The 27,881-nt window shown below is 43.6% G+C and overlaps 1 protein-coding gene across 1 annotated transcript in view; it reads right to left on the minus strand.

The window, feature by feature from the left end:
- The window catches only part of veph1 (ventricular zone expressed PH domain-containing 1), a 167,046-nt gene that overhangs the window by 54,484 nt on the left and 84,681 nt on the right, over nucleotides 1-27,881 (minus strand). The window contains exons 7-10 of the mRNA XM_010899975.3: nucleotides 15,479-15,699; nucleotides 9,794-10,036; nucleotides 3,278-3,663; nucleotides 766-905 (exon numbers count right to left, since the gene is read on the minus strand). Coding sequence (XP_010898277.2) covers nucleotides 766-905; nucleotides 3,278-3,663; nucleotides 9,794-10,036; nucleotides 15,479-15,699 — 990 coding nt within the window. The remainder of the gene's footprint in view (nucleotides 1-765; nucleotides 906-3,277; nucleotides 3,664-9,793; nucleotides 10,037-15,478; nucleotides 15,700-27,881) is intronic.

The raw sequence follows: 27,881 nt of genomic DNA on the forward strand, positions 1-27,881 counted from the left end.
CTTGTTGGTTTTTTGACTACGTTTGAAGAAACTATCAACGGTCTTGACATTTTCCGGATTGACAATCTTCATGTCAAAATAATTATAGACTGTCATTTCTCTTTGCTGATTTGAGCTGTTTGGCTATCATAACATGGATTACAGACATAATAACAGTCTTCTGTAAACCTTATGATGACACAACACATTAGGGAAAGAAATTCCACAAATATATTTTTACACCTGATAATTGAAATGCATTCTAGTTGACAACCTTAAGAAGCTGATTGACAGAATGCAAAAAGGGTGCAAAGCTGTCATGAAGGCAAGGAGTGGCTATAATCTACAATATGTATTTTGAACTGTTTAACACTTTTTTGGTTGCTACATGATTCCATAGCTGTAATTTCATAGGTCTTCACTATTATTGTTCATAGTGGAAAAAGCTAAACAAAAACCCTTGAATGTGTAGTTGTCCAAACTTGACCGGTACTGTATGTGAATAAATAATACTATCTTCGTTTTCATGTATTTCAGCTTTTTCACAACTATAACATCAACCCTTCAGCTAATCAACAAAGCCCTCGAAGGAACATCGACTCAGCTCGTTCCATTTTGAGAGGTCCCGTGGTGTGTCCCCTATTACAGGTCTGAAGCCCTCGTTCCGTTTTGAGAGGTCCTTTGGTATGTCCCCTAGGACAGGTCTGAGGCCTTCGTTTCATTTTGAGAGGTCCCTTGGTGTGTCCCCTAGGACAGGTCTGAGGCCCTCTGCTATAGAGCACTCACCTGTAGCTGAAGCAGCATGATGTAAATCCAGAGCTGCGGCTGGTAGCTGGTGAGGCTGAAACAAGACTTGGCATAAAGACAGTAATGCCCTTTTCGAGGGCACGAGAACGACAGCTTGGCCACGCAGCCGTGACTTGAATCTAAAACAAAACAGATTGCATACACACACACACACACAAGCCAGCATGCAGAGACAAAGATAGAGCAGGATAATTCATTTGAATATTTATGTACAACTGCATTGAATGCATTGAATGTCCCTGGACTTCTGCAAACCCTATCAACAACCTTTTAACTTCATCTGACCTCACATCTCTCTGTAGAAGGGGGCTCGTAGACTACTGGTCTATGGTATTGGTACCTTTCACCAAAATGTAGATGCAAGAAAGAATGTATTACATGTGTGTGTGCTGTTTGTGCTGTGAGTGTGATCTCAATTCGTTGTTTGTATTTCTTTGCGTGAGTTAATAGGAGTTACTGTATGTAAACGTGTGTGTGTGTGTTTCTCTGTTTAAGTTGAGTGTGGGTAAATGATGTGAGTTATTGAATAGGTTAATGAGTGTGTATGCAGGGGTCTTCCTCTACAGATGAGATCTGGCACAAAATGCCCGCCACTCTCTAACTGTAGCAAGGCTCCTGGTCAGACTTAAGATGAGCGCGTGTGTGCCTGTGTGTGTGCACGCACGTGTTCACGTGCACTGCCCTATGGTCTTTTGTTCTAGATGTTGTTTTTGCTACCCTCCTTGTTGATACTTCTGCAATGCTCTCGGAAGGAAATGAGGTGGATACACACACACACACACACACACACACACTGTTAGAGTAACTCCTGTCTCATGTGCGGTGACCCATGTTGTCAAGTTGAAAATAAAATCACCCAGGGTTGCAGAGTGCCACACATCACATGTCACCAATGAGCAACAACAGTATGACATCACCAGACTTTCTGTTATGTTATATCCCAAACACCTCAGTGTTTGTATGTGTGAGTGGGTTCAATGCTGGCTCTCCTTATATCTAAAATCTAATGTGTATCCAACAGCACTCTGACTCAGTAACCCTGGCATTGATGTGGCTTTAGAATAATCAAACACTAAAATCCATGTCCAACTGAGACCACTCGAGCTGGCTACCTTAGGGGTTTAGCGTCAGGAAACTGTTAGCCGTACCTCCCTTTGGCCTACTAGAACCGAGGGGTGGGCGGTGGGGGTGGGGGGGGGGGGTGCGCGGTGTGATTAATTTGGGGCTGCAGTGCCGATCCTGAGCGTAGTCTCAGAAGGAGCGACGATTTGAACCCTCATCTGGTAACAGTTAGTCTGGACTGTGTTTAAGTCATAATGAAACAGTTAAACCAAGCCGGCCCAACATTTACTGCAGCCCTTCATTAATACCAAAAATACAACAACAAGGAAGGGGGAAACACTGTCTGCACACATGCTCCTTCATAAAACATTTTCTTTTTGGGGGGTGGGGTCTTTGTTTGGGCTCCAGTTCCACTTTCACCTTCTGTGACTACAGAGCAACATGAATCCACTGCTGTGTCTGAGCTCTGCATGCGGAGATGGAGGGGCAAGAAAATGAGGTTGGGAGCTGCAGAGGTTATTGAGTCAGAATAGGCTTGTGTGAGGATTACAGCGTGTGTGTGCGTGCATGAGTGTGTGTGTATTTTAAGGTCTGGGCTGGGATTCAGCATTAATCATTTCCTTTCCACTGCCCTTGTCAAGTCACAGCCCCCCTCCAGGAGACACTAATCGCACCTTTATCCCCCTTAGACTCCTGTGTACAACCGTGTGTGTGTGTGTGTGTGTGTGTGTGTGTGAGTGTGTGTGTGTGAGTGTGTGTGTGTGTGTGTGTGTGAGTGTGTGTGTGTGTGTGAGTGAGTGAGTGAGTGAGTGTGTGTGTGTGAGTGTGTGTAGGGTGGGGGACCAGTACATTAATCAGTACCAGCCCACATCAGACTGTAATCTTATCATTGGGTTCACCAGGTCATAGTGCAAAACGCAGACGCCTCCACACTCACACACCCACGTCCTGAGGTTCTGACCACATCCTGTACTACTGAGCTTCTCCCCAGACAGACAGACTGGACTGGGCCCACCTGCTTCAAATGTCTCTGAACGTAATCATCTTTTTTTAGTTTCCAGACTGATGGAACCTTTCCAGGACAAAATGTAAAAGGAGCATCTTGAAAGCCAAGGTTTAACGTTTTTGGGATAGAGAGGGGTTCAATTTAACGTACACATGGGAAGTGGTAGCTAATGAGTAGTTCGGGGTTTATCAGAGGTACGGCTTGCAGATACATATTACTGGCACCTTGTTAATGTCATTCCTGCTCATCATGTTAAGTTTTTGCACAGTCAATTCCAGTTTTCCTTCAATATTTATGCATATTGCATATTGCAATATAGCATTCATAACATAAACATTGTTCTTTACGTAATAAAGTATGCAAGTCACTAGCAATGTAAGTTGTGAGTGCTCAACACTGGTCTTAATTTGTTTGTAATGGTACCTTCTATGACACAGTGCTCTGGTATGGGGATCTGTTTGACCATCTCGGAACAGAACTCTTTGATCTTCTCCATGTTGTCCCTTAGATGTCTGTACAATTTGTCCTCTTCTCCAGTATCCCCCTTTACCCCTCCTCTCCATCCTTTCCCCTCTCCCTGTTCATCCCTCTGTCCCTCACAGGTCGTGGCAGGAGGGATGGAGGGCGAAGGCGAGCTCTCATCGGTTAGTTCTCTGTCAGTGGGAGTGGCTTCGAAGGCTTCTATATGCTGAATGGGTAGGGAATCTGGGAGGAACGCGTCAGAAGTTAGCTCCACCCCTTCTCCATCCTGCCCACTGTCTGAGTTGACGGATCTGGAGCGCACAGCGTGCAGAGCAAGACTCTTTGACCTAAGGAAGACAGACATCACACACCTTTGCAATGCTGTAATAACCTAAGTACAGTAATGTTAAAAACTAATACACCACAAAGTTTCTTTTACATATTAGAACATTAATGTGCAGACCCTTAAACTAATACTTTGTTGAAGCACCTTTTAATTTTATTACAGCACTCAGTCTTTTTGGGGAGGAGTCTATTAGCATGGCACTTCTTGACGTGGCAATATTTGCCCACTCTTCTTTGCAAAAGCACTCCAAATCTGTCAGATTACGAGGACATCTCCTGTGCACAGCCCTCTTCAGATCACTCCACAGATCTTCAATTGGATTCAGGTCTGGGCTCTGGCTGGGCCAATCCAAAAACGTTAATCTTCTTCTGAGGAACCCATGCTTTTGTTGATTTGGATGGGTGCTTTGGGTCGTTGTAGTGAACTTCCTCTTCATCTTCAGCTTTCTAACGGATGCCTGAAGGTTTTGTGACAAAATTGCCTGGTATTTGGACCTGTTCATGATTCCCTCCACCCTGACTAAGGCCCCGGTTCCAGCTGAAGAAAAACAGCCTCAAAGCATGATTCTGCCTCCACCATGCTTCACTGTGGGTATGGTGTTCTTTGGGTGATGTGCAGTGTTGTTTTTGGAATTATGTCCAAAAAGTTCAACCTTGGTTTCATCAGACCATAACACATTTTCCCACGTGCTTTTGGGAGACTTGATGTTTGTTTTTGCAAGCTTCAGCCGGGCTTGGATGTTTTTTTTTGTAAGAAAAGGCTTCCATCTTACCCCATAACCCATTCATATGAAGAATACGGGAGATTGTTGTCACATGAAGCACACAGCCAGTACTGCCAGAAATTCCTGCAGTTCCTTTAATGTTGCTGTAGGCCTCTTGGAAGCCTCCCTGACAACTTTTCTTCTTTCTTCATCAATTTTGGAGGGACATCCAGGTCTTAGTAATGTCTCTGTGTCATATTTTCTCCACTTGATGATGACTGTTTTCACTGTGTTCCATGCTATATCTTTGTAAATTATTTGGTACCCTTCTCCTGACTGATATCTTTCAACAATATGATCCCTCTGATGCTTTGGAAACTCTCTGTGGACCATGGCTTTTGCTCTGAGATGCAACTAAGAAAATGTCAGGAACATCCTACTAGAACAGCTGAACTCTATTTTTGATTAATTAATCAGAGTCACTTTAAATGATGGCAGGTGTGTAATGACTTCTATTTACCATTTGAATGTTTGAATGTGATTGGTTAATTCTGAACACTGCCACATTCCCAGTTATATGAGTATGTGCACCAATACATAATGTCCAAGAGGTTCTCAATTGGATTCAGGTCTGGGGAAGATGAGGGCCAGTCAATGGCATCAATGCCTTTGTCATCGAGGAACTGCCTACACACTCTGGCTACATAAGGCTGTGCATTGTCCTGCAACAGGAGGAACCCAGGGCCCACTACACCAACGTAAGGTCTGATGATGGGTATGAAGATTTCATCCCGGTACCTAACACCAGTCAGGGTACCGTTAGCTAGCACATGGAGGTTTACCTCCCCAGACCCTCACTGATCCACCACCAAACCGGCCATGCTGGATGATGTTGGAGGCAGCATAATGTTCAACACGGTGTCTCCAGACTCTTTCATGTCAGTGCTCAGTGTGAACCTACTCTAATCTGTTTAAGAGAACGGAGCGTCAAAGACAGACTTGCCAATTCTGGTGTTCTTTGGGAATGCCAATTGAGCTGCATGGTGCTGGGCTGTGAGCACAGGTCCCGCTAGAGGACGTTGGGCCCTCATGCCACCCTCATGGAGTCTGTTTCTGACAGTTTGGGTAGAAACATGTACTTCAGCAGCCTGCTGGAGGTCATTTTGTAGTGCTCTGGCAGTGCTACTCCTGGTCTTCCTCACACAAAGGAGCAGATACCGGTCCTGCTGCTGGGTTGATGCCCTCCTACGGCCCTGTTCAGCTCTCCTCATGTGACAGCCTGTCTTCTGGTATCTCCTCCATGCTCTTGAGACAATACTGGGAGATACAGCAAACCCTGCAACAGCTTGTATGGAGGTGCCATCCTGGAGGAGCTGGACAACCTGTGCATCCTGAGTGGGCTCCAGGTACTGCCTCATGTTACCAGTAGAAGGACACTAGCAAAACACAAAACTAGAGAAGAATCAGTCAGGAAGGATAAGGAGAGAGCAATTGTCTGTGGCCACCACCTGCAAAACCATTCCCTTTTTGGGGGTTGTCTTTCATTTGCCTGTCCAGTGCACCTGTTGTCACTTTTATTTGCACCAAAACAGGTGACATTGATTCATAATCTCTTATGCTTCATTACTGGACAGATTGATTCCCCAATTTTTTTGAGCAGTGTACACTGCAATACAATTTCCACAAATGCCTTACTCTAACTTTAAATTTCCACTTTAAATCTAAAATATTGATAAAGTTGTTAATAAAAAGTTGTACTACACAATTTTGGTATATAAAAGACACATCAACAAGATATCAGGATTAGATTAATACTCTTTATACTCAAGTTATATATACAAGTTCGGTGCTCTGAATTGGTATCGACAATTTAAAAAGTGCTATCTTTGCATTCTTAATAATTGGTTTCAAGTATTTTTTTCTTTGATTTGTTAAATTTGGTTACCTTTATCAATAAAAGTGTTTCGACATCATTCATATTTTCATGTGTCCAAAAAAAAGACATTCCAGGGGGTTTACTTACTTTTTCAAATGATCTTCAAGTGGACACTTAAAGAGCAGATGACGAGCAGACAAGTACATTTCAGTGGCAGAGCTTAGCTTTCTCTCCTATCGGTGCAAACCTTAGCCATGGAGGCCCCCCCTACCACCACCCCTCCATCGCAAAAGTCTTGCTACCTGATTTCCCAACAAAAAAATAGGCAGATAATATAATATATATATATATATATATATATATATATATATATTTTACTATTCTCCCAAAAATGTAAGTACGTTTCACGTACCATGACGAATAGAAACTTGTTATTCGGCTACAACAACACGTACCTGCAGTTACAAAACTTCGCTGCTAGCTGCTTTTGGACCTGGATCATAACTGTAATCTCCTTTCGCTATAAGCTACAATGCTGCTCCTGTCATTGTAACGTCAGATCTATCCATTTTCTCTTGCTTCTGCTGCTGAACAACTTTAAAAATAACATTTCTTAAGGGCACATATCATTACATTTCATTTTTGTATGGCTTTTCTTTCCTCTGAGTGACAGACATACAGTGGGGAGAACAAGTATTTGATACACTGACGATATTGCAGGTTTTCCTACTTACAAAGCATGTAGAAGTCTATAAAAGAAATATCCAGAAAATCACATTGTATGATTTTTAAATAATTAATTTGCATTTTATTGCATGACATAAATATTTGATCACCTACCAACCAGTTAGAATTCTGGCTCTCACAGACCTGTTAGTTTTTCTTTAAGAAGCCCTCCTGTTCTCCACTCATTACCTGTACTAACTGCACCTGTTTGAACTCGTTACCTGTAAAAAAGACACCTGTCCACACAATCAAACAGACTCCAACCTCTCCACAATGGCCAAGACCAGAGAGCTGTGTAAGGACATCAGGGATACAATTGGAGACCTGCACAAAAATGGGATGGGCTACAGGACAATAGGCAAGCAGCTTGGTGAAAAGGCAACAACTGTTGGCGCAATTATTAGAAAATGGAAGAAGTTCAAGATGACGTCAGTCTCCCTCGGTCTAGTGCTCTATGCAAGATCTCACCTCGTGGGGCATCAATGATCATGGTGAGGGATCAGCCCAGAACTACATGGCAGGACCTGGTCAATGATCTGAAGAGAGCTGGGACCACAGTCTCAAAGAAAACCATTTGTAACATACTATGCCGTCATGGATTAAAATCCTGCAGCGCATGCAAGATACCCCTGCTCAAGCCAGCGCATGTCCAGGCCCGTCTGAAGTTTGCCAATGACCATCTGGATGATCCAGAGGAGGAATGAGAGAAGGTCATGTGGTCTGATGAGACAGAAATAGAGCTTTTTGGTCTAAACTCCACTCGCCGTGTTTGGAGGAAGAAGAAGGATGAGTACAACCCCAAGAACACCATCCCAACCGTGAAGCATGGAGGTGGAAACATAATTCGTTGGGGATGCTTTTCTGCAAAAGGGAAGGACGACTGCACCGTATTGAGGGGAGGATGGATGGGGTCATGTATCGCGAGATCTTGGCCGACAACCTCCTTCCCTCAGTAAGAGCATTGAAGATGGATCGTGGCTGAGCCTTACAGCCTGACAACTACCCGAAACACACAGCCAGGGCAACTAAGGAGTGGCTCCGTAAGAAGCATCTCAAGCTCCTGGAGTGGCCTAGCCAGTCTCCAGACCTGAACCCAATAGAAAATATTTGGAGGGAACTGTATTGCCCAGCGACAGCCCCGAAACCTGAAGGATCTGGAGAAGGTCTGTATGGAGGAGTGGGCCAAAATCCCTGCTGAAGTGTGTGCAAACCTGGTCAAGAACTACAGGAAATGTATGATCTCTGTAATTGCAAAATACCAAATATTAAGTTCTGCTTTTCTGATGTATCAAATACTCATGTCATGCAATAAAATGCAAATTAATTACTTAAAAATCTTGCAATGTGATTTTCCGGATTTTTGTTTTAGATTCTGTCACTCACAGTTGAAGAATACCTATGATAAAAATTACAGACTTCTACATGCTTTGAAAATGGGAAAACCTGCTAAATCGGCAGTGTATCAAATACTTGTTCTCCCCACTGCATCTACGTTCCATTTTTACATTTTATGTTTTGTTACTTAATATTCCACTGTTCAGATCCTTAGCAAATGAGCCAACAAAATCTGACATTATACCCAAGGTTGCCAGATTCACGGACAATATAGGCCCAATCACCCGCAAACACCATATAAAAACCACACACTGGCCCTCATTTATCAAAAGTGCGTACACCAAATTTCCAGCGTACACCTGGCGTACACCCAAAACCACGGTGACTTTGAGATTTATCAATATGGACGTTGGCGTAAGGCACTCTCAAATCCTACGCCAGCTCAGGAGGTGGTGTACGCACGTTTTGAGTTAGTGCAGAAATGCGCAGAAAAAATAAATCCTAACGCACTGACAAACTAAAATATATGATATATTATGACCCACTGTAAAAAAAAACAACAACATAATAATTACAAACTTCAGTGTTTATTTTTGTGCAACATGGACTTCAATGTTTAATTTGTGTGACTTTACCAAAGCATTTGATTTATATGTATTCCTTCAGATGCGAGCCTGTGCACTTTACATGACGTTTCAGGGTTAGACCCGGCAGTTGCGCACGGACTGGGTTCAGTAATAAAAGGCTTTTAATGACCAAAATATAATTCAGACTGACAAAATAATAAAAATGACACTATTCTTCTTTTAAATAATAATATAAATACTAATAATAACGACATTCTTCTAAATAACAATAAACGTCATTAATAATAAATATCATAAAATAATAAGACGAATATTACAAATTGTCATGCAATTATTAATGTGAATGAATGGTACTCCACATCACATCATCATCTTTTATTCCGCTTTTTAAACTGCCAAATAAAACAATTTTATTTCATTCTACCTCCCTGGTGATCGTCTCAATCTCCACGTCGGAGAAGTTTCTCTTTTTTGCCGTCTTTTAAAGGTACGCACAGCTTCATAAATCAGGCGGTGAGAGGAGTGTAAGCAAAATCTTACGCCAACATTTACGCCCGTTTCTACGCAAGAATGATAAATGAGGGCCACTGTCATTAAAAATAGCCCAATTAAAGGGGTAACTGACCCATCTGGCAACGCTGGCTACACTCCAAAGTTAACAGACTGGTCGATCATTCAAATGCATTACGGAATCATAAAAAATACAGATGTTTATCACTTCAATGTCAACTAAATAGTATGTAGCAAATTCATCATAATATTATTTTATTCTGCTTTTTTCAACCATAAGATTAACTTCTTAGGGGCCCCTGTGATTGGCTGCCATGAGTGCGGCTCACCTATCCCACCCATTAAAGCCCCACCTCTGGTACCCTTGTTAATGTGTGCACTGGTTTATACTCACCTGATAAACCTCATATCTCGCCGTTCCTCTCTAGCTGCTTGTCCCATGCTGTATCTGCGTTGGGGAGTGCATGACCCCCCCTCTGCCTCCCGCTCTCCCCCGTCCTCCCCCATTTTCTCCTCAAACGCCTGGTTCTTCACCTGCAGCCTCTGCCCTGACCCATTTCCACACCCCTCTGCACCCCCAAATACGTTGGCCATGGAGATACAAGGAGAAGAGGGGGATTCAGAGTCTTCTTCAAATCTGAAATACACAGAGAAGGGGGAAGAGATGTAAAGAAACAAAATTGTCTTACCAAGCATGTTGTTTCTCTGCCTCTGCATTCTCTCCATTTCTCTTTTCAGACATATCAATCAATCAAATGTATTAATAAAGCCCTTTTTACATGAGCAGTTGTCACAAAGTGCTTATACAAAATACCCAGCCTGAAACCCCACAGAGCAAGCAAAAACAGTGTTGAAGTACAGAGGCTAGGAAAAACTCTCTAAAAGGGGCAGAAATTTAGGAAGAAATATAGAGAGGAACCAGGTTTGGAGGGGTGACCAGTCCTCTTTTGGCTGTGCCATATGTGTTGGGTCTTTAGAGCCTGGTACTCCGGATGTGTGGGGCAAGACCTCATGTCCTCCTAAGTTTAGAAGGAGCATATGGACTGTATCGCCTCCTAAGCACTTCGTCAGTAAAGAAAAGCTGTGTCTAGAGGACTAACAATCACTAGGCGACATGAACTATCAATCAAACAGTCCCAAAATATGCAGACTACTAAAAACATCACGTAGCTCATCAATCCACAAACATTATAGTTGTCAGGGAAACAATACTAAACATTCTCTGTCGCAGCAATATTCTCTTGTCTAAAATGGTACAGAAAGGCCAAGCAAAAGGGAGAAGATTTCCCCACTGACGTTATCATATAGCTCATACACTGGCACATACAGTACACACTCACTCACACTTAACGCATTGCCTTCACTTATGTAAACACTACCTCTCACAACTACAGTTGTCTGGTTTACTTTCATACAAATAAAAAACCTTTACAGCCATAGTTCCCCCATTTTAGAGGACTGAAATTTACTGGACAAATAAATAATCTCACATAAAGTTGTCCTATTTAGTATGTGGTTGCAAATCCTTTGCAATTGATTACTGCCTTTGACACCACAAGAAGCTGGGTATGGTCCCTAGTGATGCTGTGCCAGGACAGTACTTCAGTTCCTGTTTGTTTCATTTTGGCTTTCAGTGTTATCTTCTGTAAGTGAAACGGAGTTGGGAGTATCACCTACTCAAACATGTCTTGGAAGCAGATTTACCATAAAGGCATAAATGAAAGTGATTGGTTGACTCAACAGAGAGGGCGGAGCAACTTTCTAATTCTCAAATTTAAGTTTAACCCTAAAACGGTTAGGGTAGTTTTAGATAAAGATTAACATTAATTTAGAGTACGTGCTAGGGTTAGAATTTAGAGTGGATCAAATAACCTTGGTAAAATGTCAACTTAGGGTATTCAATACCTGCTGTTATTTCTAAATCTGCTGTTATTTCTAAATCGTTCATAAAATGTAAATGAAAATACCCTCAAATTAAAACGGACAAATCTAGCCTTTAACACAACTGTCATATGTTAGTGCTCTGTATGAGATTTTTTTAAAGCTTACATTTAGAACATAAATTCACTGTAATTAAATACATTTTCCATGCTTTCACTTCCAATGTTAAGGAAGGCAATGTTCATTGACTTGAGAAGTGAAGAAACACACATGCGTCTAACTCCGTCATACATGCACAAAGCAATTCCCGTTCAATGCGCCATTGCTTCTATATCCACAAAATGTTGGCCACACGTTTCACAGCATTATGCCTTTCTTCTGATTCATGGTCAGAGCATGTGAATGCAGTTTCCAATTGTCAACAATCGAGTGTGCTGTAACCATGAGGTAGTGGTTTCAACCCAGAGTGTTTTTAGAAATAATATTTGCAAAGCTTAAATTGCTGGTGTCAATTACGCTCATTACTAAAACCGACACTTTTTTTCGATCATGCTGATTAGTCAGCATTTTTAATTAATCACACGCACAAACGCTTAATTTTGATTGCACAAATAAACTGTATATATCTGTTCTTTATATTTCACATTGCAGTACACATCCTGTAACATCACACAATTACTTCAAAACCATAGTACTGTATATCTCATATTTTTGATTCTCTTTTTGTATTTTCATATTCTGAATCTGTTAATTTTATGCTTTAATATTGCAATTTGTTTTCTAGTGTACACATCTATCTATATCTATATATCTTAATGGCTGCTATTACATCAGCCAGTCTGTGTTTTTGACCAATCACCTTGTGTGAACACAAATACATGACTGGACAGGACTCGTGCTGGGATGGAATGCAGCACTTAAGAAAAGAGACAGATCAGTGCTGAGAGAAGTGGGCAGACCAGCAAACCTCTGGACACACACCAGAAAGAAGCACCCCAACTGGACCCGGTGGGAGAGGCCACTCTCCTCAATCACGTCCTACCGTCAATGATGGCAGAACTCTTTTAAAAAAAATACTTTATCTTGTTTTTTCTCTGATTCATGACTTGCAGCTCTGCTTGGCTGCAGCAACTACACACGGACTCAGGACAGTTGATGTGGAGAGATGTGTCTTCCAAAGCACATCGGATACCTCTCTGGTTCTTATCAAGCAGCTCGCTCAACCAGGAAGGGAATACAGAAATCCTCATACGTTGGAAGGAAGGCGATTTCTGGCCATCTATACTGATTAAGCTTAGAGGGGCCAACGGTTTTTGATTACAAACCCCCAAGCCAGACAGTGCAGGCCAACTACATTGCAGAGCACTTTGAACTACATTTACATGTTCTTCTCTGTTCTGTTATTTTTATAAAAATCCCTCACGCATTTCTCTGTCTTCCAGGAAGAGACCCTAAGCGAAGTCTCTGGACACTAGATCGGACACAGTGTTCTGGTTTCAAAACCCTGGACCAGACGGTGTGTGGGTGCCATTTGCCAGCTGAATCCCAGTCGACAGAAACACATTCATCCACACAAATGTCCCACACACAAAAATGCATGCATGCACACTGCCACACACACACTGCCACACAAACAAAATCAGTAGAACATGGCTCTATTTTTAGGGAGCCCAACTTTAGGCGAAGCATTTTTATTCACAGAGTTTTAATTTGAAAAGTGAGATCAGTGATTTGTTTTGGCATTGTCTGTTGGCGTTGTAAGCCTGTTCTGAGAAAGTGATACATATTCTTTAAGGGTTACAGTGGTTATGGTGTTGCAGTAAAACTAAAATTGTTGCTATAAAACCAATGGTCCATTTGGGTTCATATTGGCTAACACAACTTGAACATAGTAGATTATGACACCAGCAGTTTTAAGGAGGATAAATATTCATTACATGAATGGAAAACGTTTGATCTACTTTTTTGCTAAGATTGCTGATGTATGGACTGTTTGATCTTTCCACAGACAGTCTTCATAGACTGAGCGTAGACGCACAGTTGAAATTGAGACCTGCTCTTGCAGTCACAAAATCAAATGTTATTTAAACAGTAAAATGTGTTGTTTAATGCAAAAACTAAAAATTTGGAACACATTATTCTAAAACTGGTTAAAAATGTAATACCCGTGGTATATGAAACCAGCAATCAGCCAAACGGCATCTGGGATTCAAAGCATCTGGTTTAAAAGACTGTATACCATGTGTATGACATCACATACCTTTTAACTGTTCTAATATGGGTTGGTAACCAGTGTATAATAGCAAAAGCTTCTCAGGAATTTGTGGAATACTGTATATACACTCACCTAAAGGATTATTAGGAACACCTGTTCAATTTCTCATTAATGCAATTATCTAATCAACCAATCCCATGGCAGTTGCTTCAATGCATTTAGGGGTGTGGTCCTGGTCAAGACAATCTCCTGAACTCCAAACTGAATGTCAGAATGGGAAAGAAAGGTGATTTAAGCAATTTTGTGAGTGGCATGGTTGTTGGTGCCAGACGGGCCGGTCTGAGTATTTCACAATCTGCTCAGTTACTGGGATTTTCACGCACAACCATTTCTAGGGTTTACAAAGAATGGTGTGAAAAGGGAAAAACATCCAGTATGCGGCAGTCCTGTGGGCGAAAATGCCTTGTTGGTGCTAGAGGTCAGAGGAGAGAATGGGCCGACTGATTCAAGCTGATAGAAGAGCAACTTTGACTGAAATAACCACTTGTTACAACTGAGGTATGCAGCAAAGCATTTGTTAAGCCACAACGCCCACAACCTTGAGGCGGATGGGCTACAACAGCAGAAGACCCCACCGAGTACCACTCATCTCCAAATAGGAAAAAGAGGCTACAATTTGCACAAGCTCACCAAAATTGGACAGTTGAAGACTGGAAGAATGTTGCCTGGTCTGATGAGTCTCGATTTCTGTTGAGACATTCAGATGGTAGAGTCAGACAGAATGAGAACATGGATCCATCATGCCTTGTTACCACTGTGCAGGCTGGTGGTGGTGTAATGGTGTGGGGTATGTTTTCTTGGCACACTTTAGGCCCCTTACTGCCAATTGGGCATTGTTTAAATGCCACGGCCTACCTGAGCATTGTTTCTGACCATGTCCATCCCTTTATGACCACCATGTACCCATCCTCTAATGACTACTTCCAGCAGGATAATGCACCATGTCACAAAGCTCGAATCATTTCAAATTGGTTTCTTGAACATGACAATGAGTTCACTGTACTGAAATGGCCCCCACAGTCACCAGATTTCAACCCAATAGAGCATCTTTGGGATGTGGTGGAACGGGAGCTTCGTGCCCTGGATGTGCATCCCACAAATCTCCATCAACTGCAAGATGCTATCCTATCAATATGGGCCAACATTTCTTAAGAATGCTTTCAGCACCTTGTTGAATCAATGCCACGTAGAATTAAGGCAGTTCTGAAGGCGAAAGGGGATCAAACACAGTATTAGTATGGTGTTCCTAATTATCCTTTAGGTGAGTGTATACCCAGCTCCCTTGTGCATTGCTTTAATATGAAGTCGGGAAAATCTTGCTCTCGAGTTTCTACCTTGCGTGTTAAATAGAGTCCTGACTCAGATTATAATGGTGTACAGGAATTGCTTGTAGTCATCTTTCTATCCATTAAATTTTTTGCTCACAGTGGATGGAAGCTTTGCTCCCTTGTGCAGCCAAGTGTCCACCTTCTTAGTGTCAGGACATTTTTCTGCACATTCATGTGATGTCATCTCGCTTCAACATCAGAGCATCTAATCACCATCAACATCACCAGTACTTTCACAGAGAGGTCCATGTTGGATCCAAATTAAACAAGCTAGCCATCTCAGTGAGTTTGTACACCTTCCAGATCAAGTTGCTACTTGCGAATATACTTCATGTCAAGCCCCAACTCACCATGCTCGTGTCAATGCAAATTGAAACGTTATGTCAATTATTTTGTAAAAAAAGCCACATTTCTTTCTCATTAACTTTCTCTTTCAAGAGGCAGCTGCTTATCTGAGCGTCTATACACTCACAAGCAGCTGAAAGTGGGTAGTTTAGTGTATCCAGCACAAACAGACTAAAATCTGGTTTTAGGAAATACAGAAGTGCAACCACATTTTTAAAAGAAGTCTGGCAAAAGTAATGTGTGTGTTAACCTGCAGTTGATTGTAGTCTCTGTCTCCAATCTTCTACCCAGTATTCTGGAAATAGCAGTGTAGCTGTTACTCATCCTGTAGATGTCCTTGCCACAGCCCCCCAGGATAGAGGTGTATTTGTCAGTCAGGGCCCGGATCTCCAGCAGTAGGGTATGGTGGAAACTGTGCTCCATTCTGCCCAGTAAGGACACCAGGTAGACCAGGGATCTATGGGCCTGACACTGGGGAATAGAGACCATGGACAGTAGGGGGGAGAAGGGGTTTGAAGGTGAGGGGGATGAGAGAAGAGGGATAAATGACAGGTTGTGTCAAATGAGGGCAAGAAAATACAAGTCAACACAAGATGAAGGGACCATGAAATACATTTTGGATTCTTTCTAACTTCATTGACATATATTATGTTTGTGGTTGTTCCACCTATTTGTCTTCAGATGAAGGCACTAACTGTAAGTCCATCTGGATAAGAGCATCTGCTAAATAACTCAAATATACATTTATGTTCTCATATTTAGTCTATTTTCATTTTTTCATTTAAAGTATGCTGGTCCCCAGTAAAGTTTACTTCCAGTAAATTATGATTTGACATTTGAAATGTTGCCGGAGGGCTTGTTTACACAGGTGTTAGGCTGGTTTAGAATCCCTGTCAGGAGACCAGCCAATTTGAATGTGCTACCAGAGATAACTACAGCTCTTCAATACAGAACCAGAACCAAGGAGCCTGAGAAAGTCAAAGTGATAAATGGAGCTTAACCACTTAACCAGAGAGGGATTAAAGAGCTGCTGAAACAAACACAAAGGTGTTTACCATGTAGTCATACCAAACACGTACACATTAAAAACTAATTGCAGTTACACTAGGATTGGTTGGTTGTGTAGAAGGCCAGAGTTCCACCGGACTCAACAGAACACACACCTCTGATGACTAAACAGACACATCTACAGTGTCCATACTGTCCAACACACAGGATGAATCCATTGTAAAGTGCACACAGCAAGCAGGGTGCTTATAGTTCTATACTATATTGACTAGACTAGACAAGTGCTACTCTGTTGGAAAAGTGTATGTTAAACTCAAATATGTGAAATAAATAAAATAACATTGTTCCCCACAAAGTATGCCACAGGTTTGGCACCCCTAGAAATGTCTGTGATTAAAATCTAAATGAACCAGTGATTAAGGACATTTAAGTGATAAGCCATGACTTTCTGTTTCACTGGGGTATAAATACGAGGTGACACACAGGCCAAATTCTCGTAGTCATTAATCTCTATGTGAAAGACCCGAGAATACAGTTATGATATGTGACAAAATGTTGTTGAGCTGCACAAATGGAAACAAACACCAGAGGTGGGTTTGGTGTAGACAGAAAGATAACCATAAGTACTTCCAGCCAATTGTCACGCTGGAAGGAGGCAGCCAATTGTCAAAATGCAGCCTCAAATTCAATTGCCGCTGTTAGAGGCTGCCTAATCTTGCCTAATGGGAGGGCCGGCCCTGTATCATTGACTCCATCAAGTACCAGCATTTACTAAATAAAAACCTGACTGCCTCTGCCAGGATGATCTTCTAGCAGGACAACGTTTCAAAGCACACCTCAAAATCAACACAAAAATGGTTCACTGACCAAAGAATCAAGGTTCTGCCATGGCCATCCCAGTTCTCTGACCTTAACCCCATAGAAAACTTGTGGGATGAGCTGAAGAGGAGAGACCACTAACGTGGACCTTGGAATCTGAAGGGTCTGGTGAGATTCTGTATGGAGAAATGGTCTCAGATCCCTTGCCATGTGTTTTCAACCTCATTATGCATTATACTCAGTGCTGCTGGCAAAGGGCGGCTGCACAAAGTATTAACTGAAGAGGTGCCAATAATTTAGGCACACAATGTTGGCATATTTGAGAATAATATTGGTTTCATTACTGGAACACATCATTTCTTTCAGTTGTTTTGCATTAATTGAAGGTTTGATTTTTGAAAATATTGATATATGAGTTGAAAGAGGATAAACAATAAATATACCAAGGGTGCCAATATTATTGGAGGGCACTGCAACGTACTTCAACCCTGACTAGAAAAAGACGTTTCAATTGCTGATGATTATGTTTTAAACACCCTTCAATTTTCTTTTTTTCACTTCATGTACAGTATTTAAGGCATTTATGCTTAATAAATTAGTTTGGAAAAAATTTTGTTGAAAGAGCTGTTGGCCAGATTTAAACAAATGCTGCCACCAGCATCTTACATTTTGAAGTAGACACTTCAAAATGCAAATAAGAGAGCTGCGGAAGAATTCATTTGCAATCATAAACAAAACTGCCTACATCAAACATTCACTTATTCACTCAAAATGTACCAACTTGACCACACTTCAGGAAACCGGTAAAGTCTCCAACTACTGGTGCCACAAACCTTTGCACTATTCCATGACTTTACAGGGACAGTACCAGCTTTCATCTGTATATTTAAGTACACAACATACCACATTTACCCGGGAAGGGCATTTCATGGCCCCCTTTCAAAGTCCCTAATAAAATCTCCCAGTAGTGTCGACACTAATTAGCAGACTCAGTGGAGCGTGGTGCTGGATGTTACCCAGCAGGCTAATAGGCCGTTAACTGTGTTTTGGAGGCTTGTCTCATTCACACACAGCACTTAAAACACACACAAAACACACACTCTTGAACTGAGATCAAGAGTTCTCTCCCAGTGCACTTTTCATGGTGATTTGTATTTTGGGAGACCACAGGTTTAGGGAATTTATGTATGTTGGACCCACATATACAAATACATAAACACATTTTTATCAACATTTACAATATTACATGTGAATTTTTTCTTATCAATAGAAGAGACAGTTACGCGTTTGAATCCTTTGTGTAATGATTATTGTTTACAATTCTCTTTTATTCGCTGTTATAGTTTTTTTAAGAGAGAGAGAGAAAAGGAGCACAGAAGGAGACAGAAAAAAAGAGACGGAGAAGGAAAGGGAGAGACAAAACTCGGGAGGTGAGAAGAAAGTGGTGGAAGAATATTGTTTTCAACCAATGAGGGAGAAAAGGAATATAAGGAGAGCGATGCAGGGCAGATAGACAGAAGGAGGGGGGGATGTGACTTTGCTGAAGATGACGAGAGGAAGTTGGAGTGAGAGGTTACAATAGGACGATGTGTGAGGCATTCCAGTGCCTTCTAAATGGTCATTTAAGCCTATTTAAGAACAATCGAGGGAAATTGAGGAAAAGAAAAAGATGTCATGACTTCATGTGTGTATTCCATGGGATCTGGGGTCTCCACACACACACACACACACACACACACACACACACACACACAACAAAACTATGGCGCAACCATCAATTCTTCCGCTTCAGGTTTTTGCAATCATCCCTTCCAAAAGGGTTTAAACTGTCAACTACATCCCCCTAAAGTCTTTCCTCACACGGTTGCTGAGTGGAAAACAAACTTGGATTCTGGGAAATGCCTCCACTAAGACCTCCTGGGTGATGGTAGTGGAGTAACCTGTGCCCCACTTCTATTAACACACATGCGCAAACACACGCACGTCCACACCATTGTAATCATTTTCTTGCTATTGCTCAATATTCACTGGCTCCCCACTAAATCGCTGTCCATCTGCCCCACCTTTAAACAGGATAACCAACCCCATATCCCTGTAATCATCTCTTTAAATTAGGCAATTACCCCTCTACCCATAATTAGAGGCTGCATGCCAATAGCCGCAGAGACACTCAGTCATGCGTAAGCACACACTGGCAGCCATTTAAAACAGTGGGAGTTTCAGAAAGATGCCCAATTCTTCTGAAAGATCCATTTGGGGAAGAGAAAAGAGTGGATTAGCACTCTGTTCAAAGATTTGGACCCCGATCATTATATATACTGAAAAACCTACTTTCGATAAGCCCCTAACCCTAAACTTAACCCCAAAAACCTAACCTGAACCCAAACACCAACTGAGACCCTAAACCTAATTCCAAAAATGAAAATAGTGTTCCATGTATGGAAATGTCACCATAATGTCACATGAACCTCATCTTCACTACAGTATACTTGTCAGGACTTGTTTTTTACTCCACCACGATGCCAAAACATCTATACAGAGGGGCATGTAACGTGCAGGACATTGTTGTGCCACATCTCATCTGGAAAAAAGTCTGTGTAGCGTCAGCAATCAGCACAGGGAGGAATACAGAAGAGACAATAGGCAGACAGTGAGAAAGAAAAACAGATGGGTTTCTTTATTTAAAACGGCTCAGGATTGTAACTGGAGCTCTACATGTTTTTCCTCCTTTGAAACATCCAACGTGAAATAACACAAACGCAGGACACACACACACTACTGCCAGAGCAGATCGGTTTGGAGGGTTGTCAGAGTAATAACAGAGGAGTGATTGGAGCTGACGGGTGAAATCGTTCCTTGTCTCCTGGGAAGCACGCACGCTCCTGTGTCTGTGTGTGTGTGTTTGCCTTGCAGAATGAGCAGAATCCTGCTGCGATTCTGGATCTATCGTGACAAACCTTCCGGCATTCCCTGCGTGGAGCTTTGGCTTTTCCTTTTCATAGCTTCTAGGGAAACATCACAATTAACAATCAAATGCAACAGCTGGCTCTAGTTCCAAGCTTTTCCCCTCAGTCATATGTATTTAAACCCAGAGAAGAGAGAGAGAGCCATTCCAAAAGGTTGTAAAGGACTGAAAACACACCTCAGACACCTCATTTTGCATGCGTGAGTCACATAATCACTAGGTTCAAGTGTCTGTCTCAGCATCAATCAGTCAGTGTTTTATCGTCGAGAGGAATGGACTGGCTGAACTTGGCAAAAACATCTAGAACCGATAGCTTTCAGCATGAAACACCACCTGGGACAGGTGACAGCCATTACGCACCTGGAACATTCACCACGCATCAGCTACGAAGGCTGAGTGGTAAAGTGACATGCCTGCATAAGCGGTTTGTGCTCATTAACATTCACCAAGGATACGCTAAGTCCTTCTTAGCACAGGGTATATCAAGCCTTTCCATGTCACCCCCAAATGTATTGAGCCCATGTGTTTTAAAAGTAAATACAGTACCAGTCAAAGTTGGTACACATTTGCCCATTCAAGCAAATGTGTATCCAAACTTTTGACTGGTACAAAAAATCTGGAAAAAATTAAGAGACCACTCCTAATTATTCTTAAATCAGCATCTCTACATGTATGGCAGCCATTCCATTCCAGTATCTTTTAAATTATAACACAGGCACACCTCATTTTAATTAATGAGGTACTGATTAGGTGATTACCTGAACCAAATCTAATTTAATGAGGAGAAGTATAAAAACCACTGCTGTTGTCATCACTATCCTCTTGCAATAGGACCAGATAGATGACAAAAACAGTGCAAGTAGGTCCTCAAAGGTCATTTGAATAAAATAATAACTATTCAGCATGAGAAAAGAGTTGAAAAGAAAAGCTTTGAGTGAGGAAAAGAACGGTTCAATTCAGATTTTACTGTCAAAGTGATACAGTGAGCGTCAGGCTGCATCCATCCTGAAAATATGAAAGACGGGGGACAACAAAGCTACAGACTAGCAGAGGGTGAAAATGACTGTCCACAGACCGTCAACTCATTCGAATGTCACTCAACAAACGTAGGTGAAGTGCATGGCGAAGACGGTTCGAAACAGGCTCCTAGGGGCAGGGCTGAAGTCATGCAAAGCTAGAAAAAAGCTTTGCCCACACCTGATCGTCTAACGGTTAGATGAAGACCTGGAGAGGCCTACAAGCCACAGTGTCTCGCACCCACTGTGAAATTTGGTAGAGGATCAGTGATGATCTGGGTATGCTTCAGGAAACACCTGCTTCCTTCTGCTCTGACAATGTTCCCCAACTCTGAGAATTGGTTAGTCCAGCAGGACAATGCTCCATGCCACACAGCCAGGTCAATCAAGGTGAAATCATGAAAACCTGGAATTTGATCAAGAGGAAGTTGGAAGGTCACAAGCCATCAAACAAAGCCAAGCTACTTGAATTTTTGTGCCAGGAGTGGCATAAAGACAGCCAACAGCAATGTGACAGACTGGTGCAGAGCATGCCAAGACGCATGAAAGCTGTGATAACAAATCAGGGTTATTCCACCAAATACTGATTTCTGAACTCTTCCTAAGTTAAAACATTAGTATTTTTTTATTTTTTATTAATATTAATTTGTGTTCTAAGCATTATTTGAGGTCTGAAAACAATACATCTTTTTTTGTTATTTTGACCAGTTGTTGTTTTCTACATAATAAATACTCTAAATGACAATATTTGTAGTTGGAATTTGGGAGTAATATTGTCAGTAGAATAAAACAAAAATGTTCGTTTTACTCAAACACATAGCTATGAATAGTAAAACCAGAGAATCTGATAATTTTGAAGGAAAAGCGGTGAACCAGCGACAGGGTCATGGGTGGCCAAGGGTCATTGATGCACATGGGGAGTGAAGGCTGGCCCGTGTGGTCCGATCCATAAGACGAGCTGCTGTAGCTCAAATTGCTGAAAACGTGAATGCTGGTACTGATAGGTGTCAGAACACGCACTGTTTTGCAGTTTGTTGCATATGGGGCTGCCTAGCCGCAGACCAGTCAGGGTGCCCATGTTGACCCCTGTCCACTGCTGAAAGTGCCTATAATAGGCACGTGAGCATCATAACTGGACCACAGAGCAATGGAAGAAGGTGGCCTGGTCTGATGAATCACATTTCCTTTTACATCACATGGATGGCCGGGTGCGTGTTTGTTGCTTACCTGGAGAACACATGGCACCAGGATGCATTATGGGAAGGAGGCAACCTGATGGAGGCAGTGTGATTCTTTGGGCAATGTTCTGCCGGGATACCTTGGGTCCTACCATTCATGTGGATAGTTACTATAACATGTAACGCCTACCTGAGCATTGTTGCAGACCATGTGCACCCTATCATGGTAATGCTATTCCACTTTGAAACATCCATGTTTTTGAAAGAAAGGCACATTTTTTGTCCATTAAAATTACATCCTATTGATCAGAAATACTGTGTAGACATTGTTAATGTTGTAAATGACTATTGTAAAAGAAATAAGCTTTTCTTTCAAAAACAAGGACTAAGTGACCAAGTGATAAGGTTAGGGTTAGTGATACACCTCAAAAAGTTGGGATCACTTAATGAAAACATACATATTTTAATCAAACATACATGAAATTAGTTTGAAGGGGAAATATAGCAATATCCATCCATCCATCTTCTCCCGCTTATCCGGGGCCGGGTCGCGGGGGCAGCAGTCTAAGCAGGGATGCCCAGACTTCCCTCTCCCCAGACACTTCCTCTAGCTCTTCCGGGGGGACACCGAGGCGTTCCCAGGCCAGCCGGGAGACATAGTCCCTCCAGCGTGTCCTAGGTCTTCCCCGGGGTCTCTTCCCGGTGGGACGGGACCGGAACACCTTCCCAGGAAGGCGTTCCGGAGGCATCCGAAAAAGATGCCCAAGCCACCTCAGCTGACCCCTCTCGATGTGGAGGAGCAGCGGCTCTACTCTGAGCTCCTCCCGGGTGACCGAGCTTCTCACCCTATCTCTAAGGGATCGCCTAGCCACCCTGCGGAGAAAGCTCATTTCGGCCGCCTGTATCCGGGATCTTGTCCTTTCGGTCATGACCCAAAGCTCATGACCATAGGTGAGAGTAGGAACGTAGATTGACTGGTAAATCGAGAGCTTCGCCTTGCGGCTCAGCTCTTTCTTCACCACGACAGACCGATACATCGACCGCATTACTGCAGAAGCTGCACCGATCCGTCTGTCAATCTCCCGTTCCATCCTTCCCTCACTCGTGAACAAGACCCCTAGATACTTAAACTCCTCCACTTGAGGCAGGCACTCTCCACCAACCTGAAGTGGGCAAGCCACCCTTTTCCGACTGAGGACCATGGCCTCAGATTTGGAGGTACTGATTTTCATCCCCACCGCTTCACACTCGGCTGCAAACCGTCCCAGTGCATGCTGAAGGTCCTGGTTAGAAGGGGCCAACACGACAACATCATCTGCAAAGAGCAGAGACGAAATTGTGTGGTCCCCAAACCTGACACCCTCCGGCCCCTGGCTGCGCCTAGAAATTCTGTCCATAAAAATTACGAACAGAACCGGTGACAAAGGGCAGCCCTGCCGGAGTCCAACATGCACTGGGAACAAGTCTGACTTACTGCCGGCAATGCGGACCAAGCTCCTGCTTCGGTTGTACAGGGACCTGACAGCCCTTAGCAAAGGACCCAGGACCCCATATTCCCCAAGCACCCTCCACAAGATGCCGCGAGGGACACAGTCGAATGCTTTCTCCAAATCCACAAAACACATGTGGATTGGTTGGGCAAACTCCCATGAACCCTCCAACACCCCGTAGAGGGTATAGAGCTGGTCCAGTGTTCCACGGCCCGGACGAAAACCACACTGTTCCTCCTGAATCCGAGGTTCTACTATCGGCCGTATTCTCCTCTCCAGAACCCTGGCATAGACTTTCCCGGGGAGGCTGAGAAGTGTGATCCCCCTATAGTTGGAACACACCCTCCGGTCCCCCTTCTTAAAAATAGGGACCACCACCCCGGTCTGCCATCCAAGAGGCACTGTCCCCGACCACCACGCGATGTTGCACAGGCGTGTCAACCAAGACAGCCCCACAACATCCAGAGACTTGAGGTACTCAGGGCGGATCTCATCCACCCCCGGTGCCTTGCCACCGAGGAGTTTCTTGACCACCTCAGTGACTTCAGCCCGGGTGATGGACGAGTCCACCTCTGAGCCCTCATCCTCTGCTTCCTCAATGGAAGACGTGTCAGCGGGATTGAGGAGATCCTCGAAGTACTCCTTCCACCGCCCGACGACATCCTCAGTTGAGGTCAACAGCTGTCCACCTCTACTGTAAACAGCGTTGGTAGGGCACTGTTTCCCTCTCCTGAGGCGCCGGATGGTTTGCCAGAATCTCTTCGAGGCCAGCCGATAGTCCTTCTCCATGGCCTCACCGAACTCCTCCCAGGCCCGAGTTTTTGCCTCCACAACCACCCGGGCTGCAGCCCGCTTGGCCTGTCGGTACCCGTCAGCTGCCTCAGGAGTCCCACAAGCCAACCAGGCCTGATAGGACTCCTTCTTCAGCTTGACGGCATCCCTTACTTCCGGTGTCCACCACCGGGTTCGGGGATTGCCGCCTCGACAGGCACCGGAGACCTTACGGCCACAGCTCCGAGCGGCCGCTTCGACAATGGCGGTGGAGAACATGGTCCACTCGGACTCAATATCTCCAACCTCCCTCGGGATCCAGTCGAAACTCTGCCGGAGGTGGGAGTTAAAGATCTCTCTGACAGGAGACTCGGCCAGACGTTCCCAGCAGACCCTTACAGTACGCTTGGGCCTGCCGAGTCTGTCCAGCTTCCTCCCCCGCCATCGGATCCAACTCACCACCAGGTGGTGATCAGTTGACAGCTCCGCCCCTCTCTTCACCCGAGTGTCCAAGACATACGGCCGCAGGTCAGATGAGACGACAACAAAGTCGATCATCGACCTGCGGCCTAGGGTGTCCTGGTGCCACGTGCACTGATGGACACCCTTATGCTTGAACATGGTGTTCGTTATGGACAAACTGTGACTAGCACAGAAGTCCAATAATTGAACACCACTCGGGTTCAGATCCGGGGGGCCGTTCCTCCCAATCACGCCCCTCCAGGTGTCACTGTCGTTGCCCACGTGGGCGTTGAAGTCCCCCAGTAGAACAATAGAGTCCCCAGTCGGAGCACTTTCCAGCACCCCTCCCAGAGACTCCAAGAAGGTCGGGTACTCTGCACTGCCGTTAGGCCCGTAGGCACAAACAACAGTGAGAGACCTATCCCCGACCCGTAGGCGCAGGGAAACGACCCTCTCGTTCACCGGGGTAAACTCCAACACATGGCGGCAGAGCTGGGGAGCTATGAGCAAACCCACACCAGCCCGCCGCCTCTCACCATGGGCAACTCCAGAGTGGTGAAGAGTCCATCCTCTCTCAAGGAGTGTGGTTCCAGAGCCCAAGCCGTGCGTAGAGGTGATCCCGACTACCTCTAATCGGAACCTCTCAACCTCACGCACTAACTCAGGCTCCTTCCCCGCCAGCGAGGTGACATTCCACGTCCCTAGAGCCAGTTTCCGTGTCCAGAGATCGGGTTGTCTAGGCCCCTGCCTTCGACTGCCGCCCGATCCTCTTCGCACCGGCCCCTTATGGTCCCTCCTGTGGGTGGTGAGCCCACGGGAGGGCGGCCCCACGTCGCCCGTTCGGGCTGAGCCCGGCCGGGCCCCATGGGGGAAGGCCCGGCCACCAGGCGCTCGCATACGAGCCCCAACCCCGGGCCTGGCTCCAGGGTGGGGCCCCGGCTGCGCCATACCGGGCGACGTCACGGTACTCAAAATGTTTTTCTTCATTTAGGGGGTTTTGAACCGCTCTTAGTCTGACCCGTCGCCTAAGACCTGTTTGCCTTGGGAGACCCTACCAGGGGCATATAGCCCCAGACAACATAGCTCCTAGGGTCACTCGGGTACTCAAACCCCTCCACCACGTTAAGGTGGCAGTTCTTGGAGGGGAAATATAGCAATATAAATAGGAAATATAATCACTGGCAAGCTTAGACATAATGATTTTTAATTGAAATAATAATTGTGTTCTTCAAACTTTGCTTTTGTCAAAGAATCCTCTATTTGCAGCAATTACAGCCTTGCAGACCTTTGGCATGTTAGTTGTCAATATGTTGAGGTAATCTGAAGAGATTTCACCCTATCCTTCCTGAAGCACCTCCCACAAGTCGGGTTGGCTTGATGGGCACTTCTTACATACCATACGGTCAAGCTGCTCCCACAACAGCTGAATTGAGTTGAGATCTGGTGACTGTGATGGCAACTCCATTATAGACAGAATACCAGGAAGAAATTGGCTCCAATCAAGCGCAGTTCACAAGGTATGGCATTGTGTTGCAAAATGGAGTGATAGCCTTTCCTTCAAGATCTATTTTACCCTGTACAAATCTCCCAAAATGACAACCAATGAAAGAAATCTTGCAGTCCCAGAGACTAATGATCTTTCCATCTAGGTAACTGGCCGGTGCCTACACATAACGTTACCTACATCAGAGTGAAGCACTGTGACATGAAATACAGGTGTTAGTGATTTTACCAGTGAAATTAGTTGAATTAGTGCGATAATTTCTGCACAAACTAGTGATGTTCAACTGAAGATCTTGTGCAAGTTTTCTACTACTCCCTTCACAGAACAGTGCAAACTGGCTCTAATCAGAATAGAAAGAGGTGTGGGAGGCATAACTTATGCAAGAGGACAAATAAATTAGAGTGAAATTCCACGCACAAGTTCTTCAGTTTCTTGGCAATTTCTTGGCAATGTCTCGAATGGAATAGCCTTCATTTCTCAGAACAAGAACAGACTGACCAGTTTCAGATGAAAGGTCTTTGTTTCTGGCCATTTTGAGCCTGTATCTGAACCCACAATTACTGATGCTCCAGATATTCAACTAGTCTAATGAAGGCCAGTATTATCGCTTCAGCTGTGCAAACATAATTGCAAAAGGATTTTTAATGATCAATTAGCCTTTTAGAAAGATACCTTTTGGAACCATTGGAACAGAACAATGATGGTTGCTGATAATGGGCCCCAGTACACCTATGTAGATAATCCATAACAAATCTGCAGTTTCCAGCTGCAATAGTAATTTGCAACATTAACTAGGTCTATACAGTATATGGGATCAATTGGAAGTTATTTAAATGGACAAAAAAACTTGCTTTCCTTTTAAAAAACATGGACAATTCTAAGTGAACCCACATTTATGAATATTAGTGTATGTATGTACAGTGGGGACCAAGTATTTGATACACTGCCGATTTTGCAGGTTTTCCTACTTACAAAGCATGTATAGGTCTGTCATTTTTATCATAGGTACACTTCAACTGTGAGAGACGGAATCAAAAATCCAGAAAATCACATTGTATGATTTTTAAATAATTAATTAGCATTTTATTGCATGACATAAGTATTTGATCACCTACCAACCAGTAAGAATTATGGCTCTCACAGACATGTTAGTATTTCTTTAAGAAGCCCTCCTGTTCTCCACTCATTACCTGTATAATTTTCAGGACTTGTGACTTGCTTGATTAAAGTATGAAAATGACTTGACTTGACTTTGACTTAAGAACAAGTTGCTTGAGACTTGACTTGATTTGAAGTGGAAGACTCGACAATGACTTGAACTTATAATAAACAAACAGCAATAAAATAATTCTATATGTTGTGACATCAGCACTACTAATCAGCATATGTGCCTTTAACGCTGCACAATTCAAACCGCGCCAAACATGGCAGACAGTAACG

Source organism: Esox lucius, chromosome 1, assembly GCF_011004845.1.
Source record: "Esox lucius isolate fEsoLuc1 chromosome 1, fEsoLuc1.pri, whole genome shotgun sequence".
Lineage (NCBI taxonomy): Eukaryota > Metazoa > Chordata > Actinopteri > Esociformes > Esocidae > Esox > Esox lucius.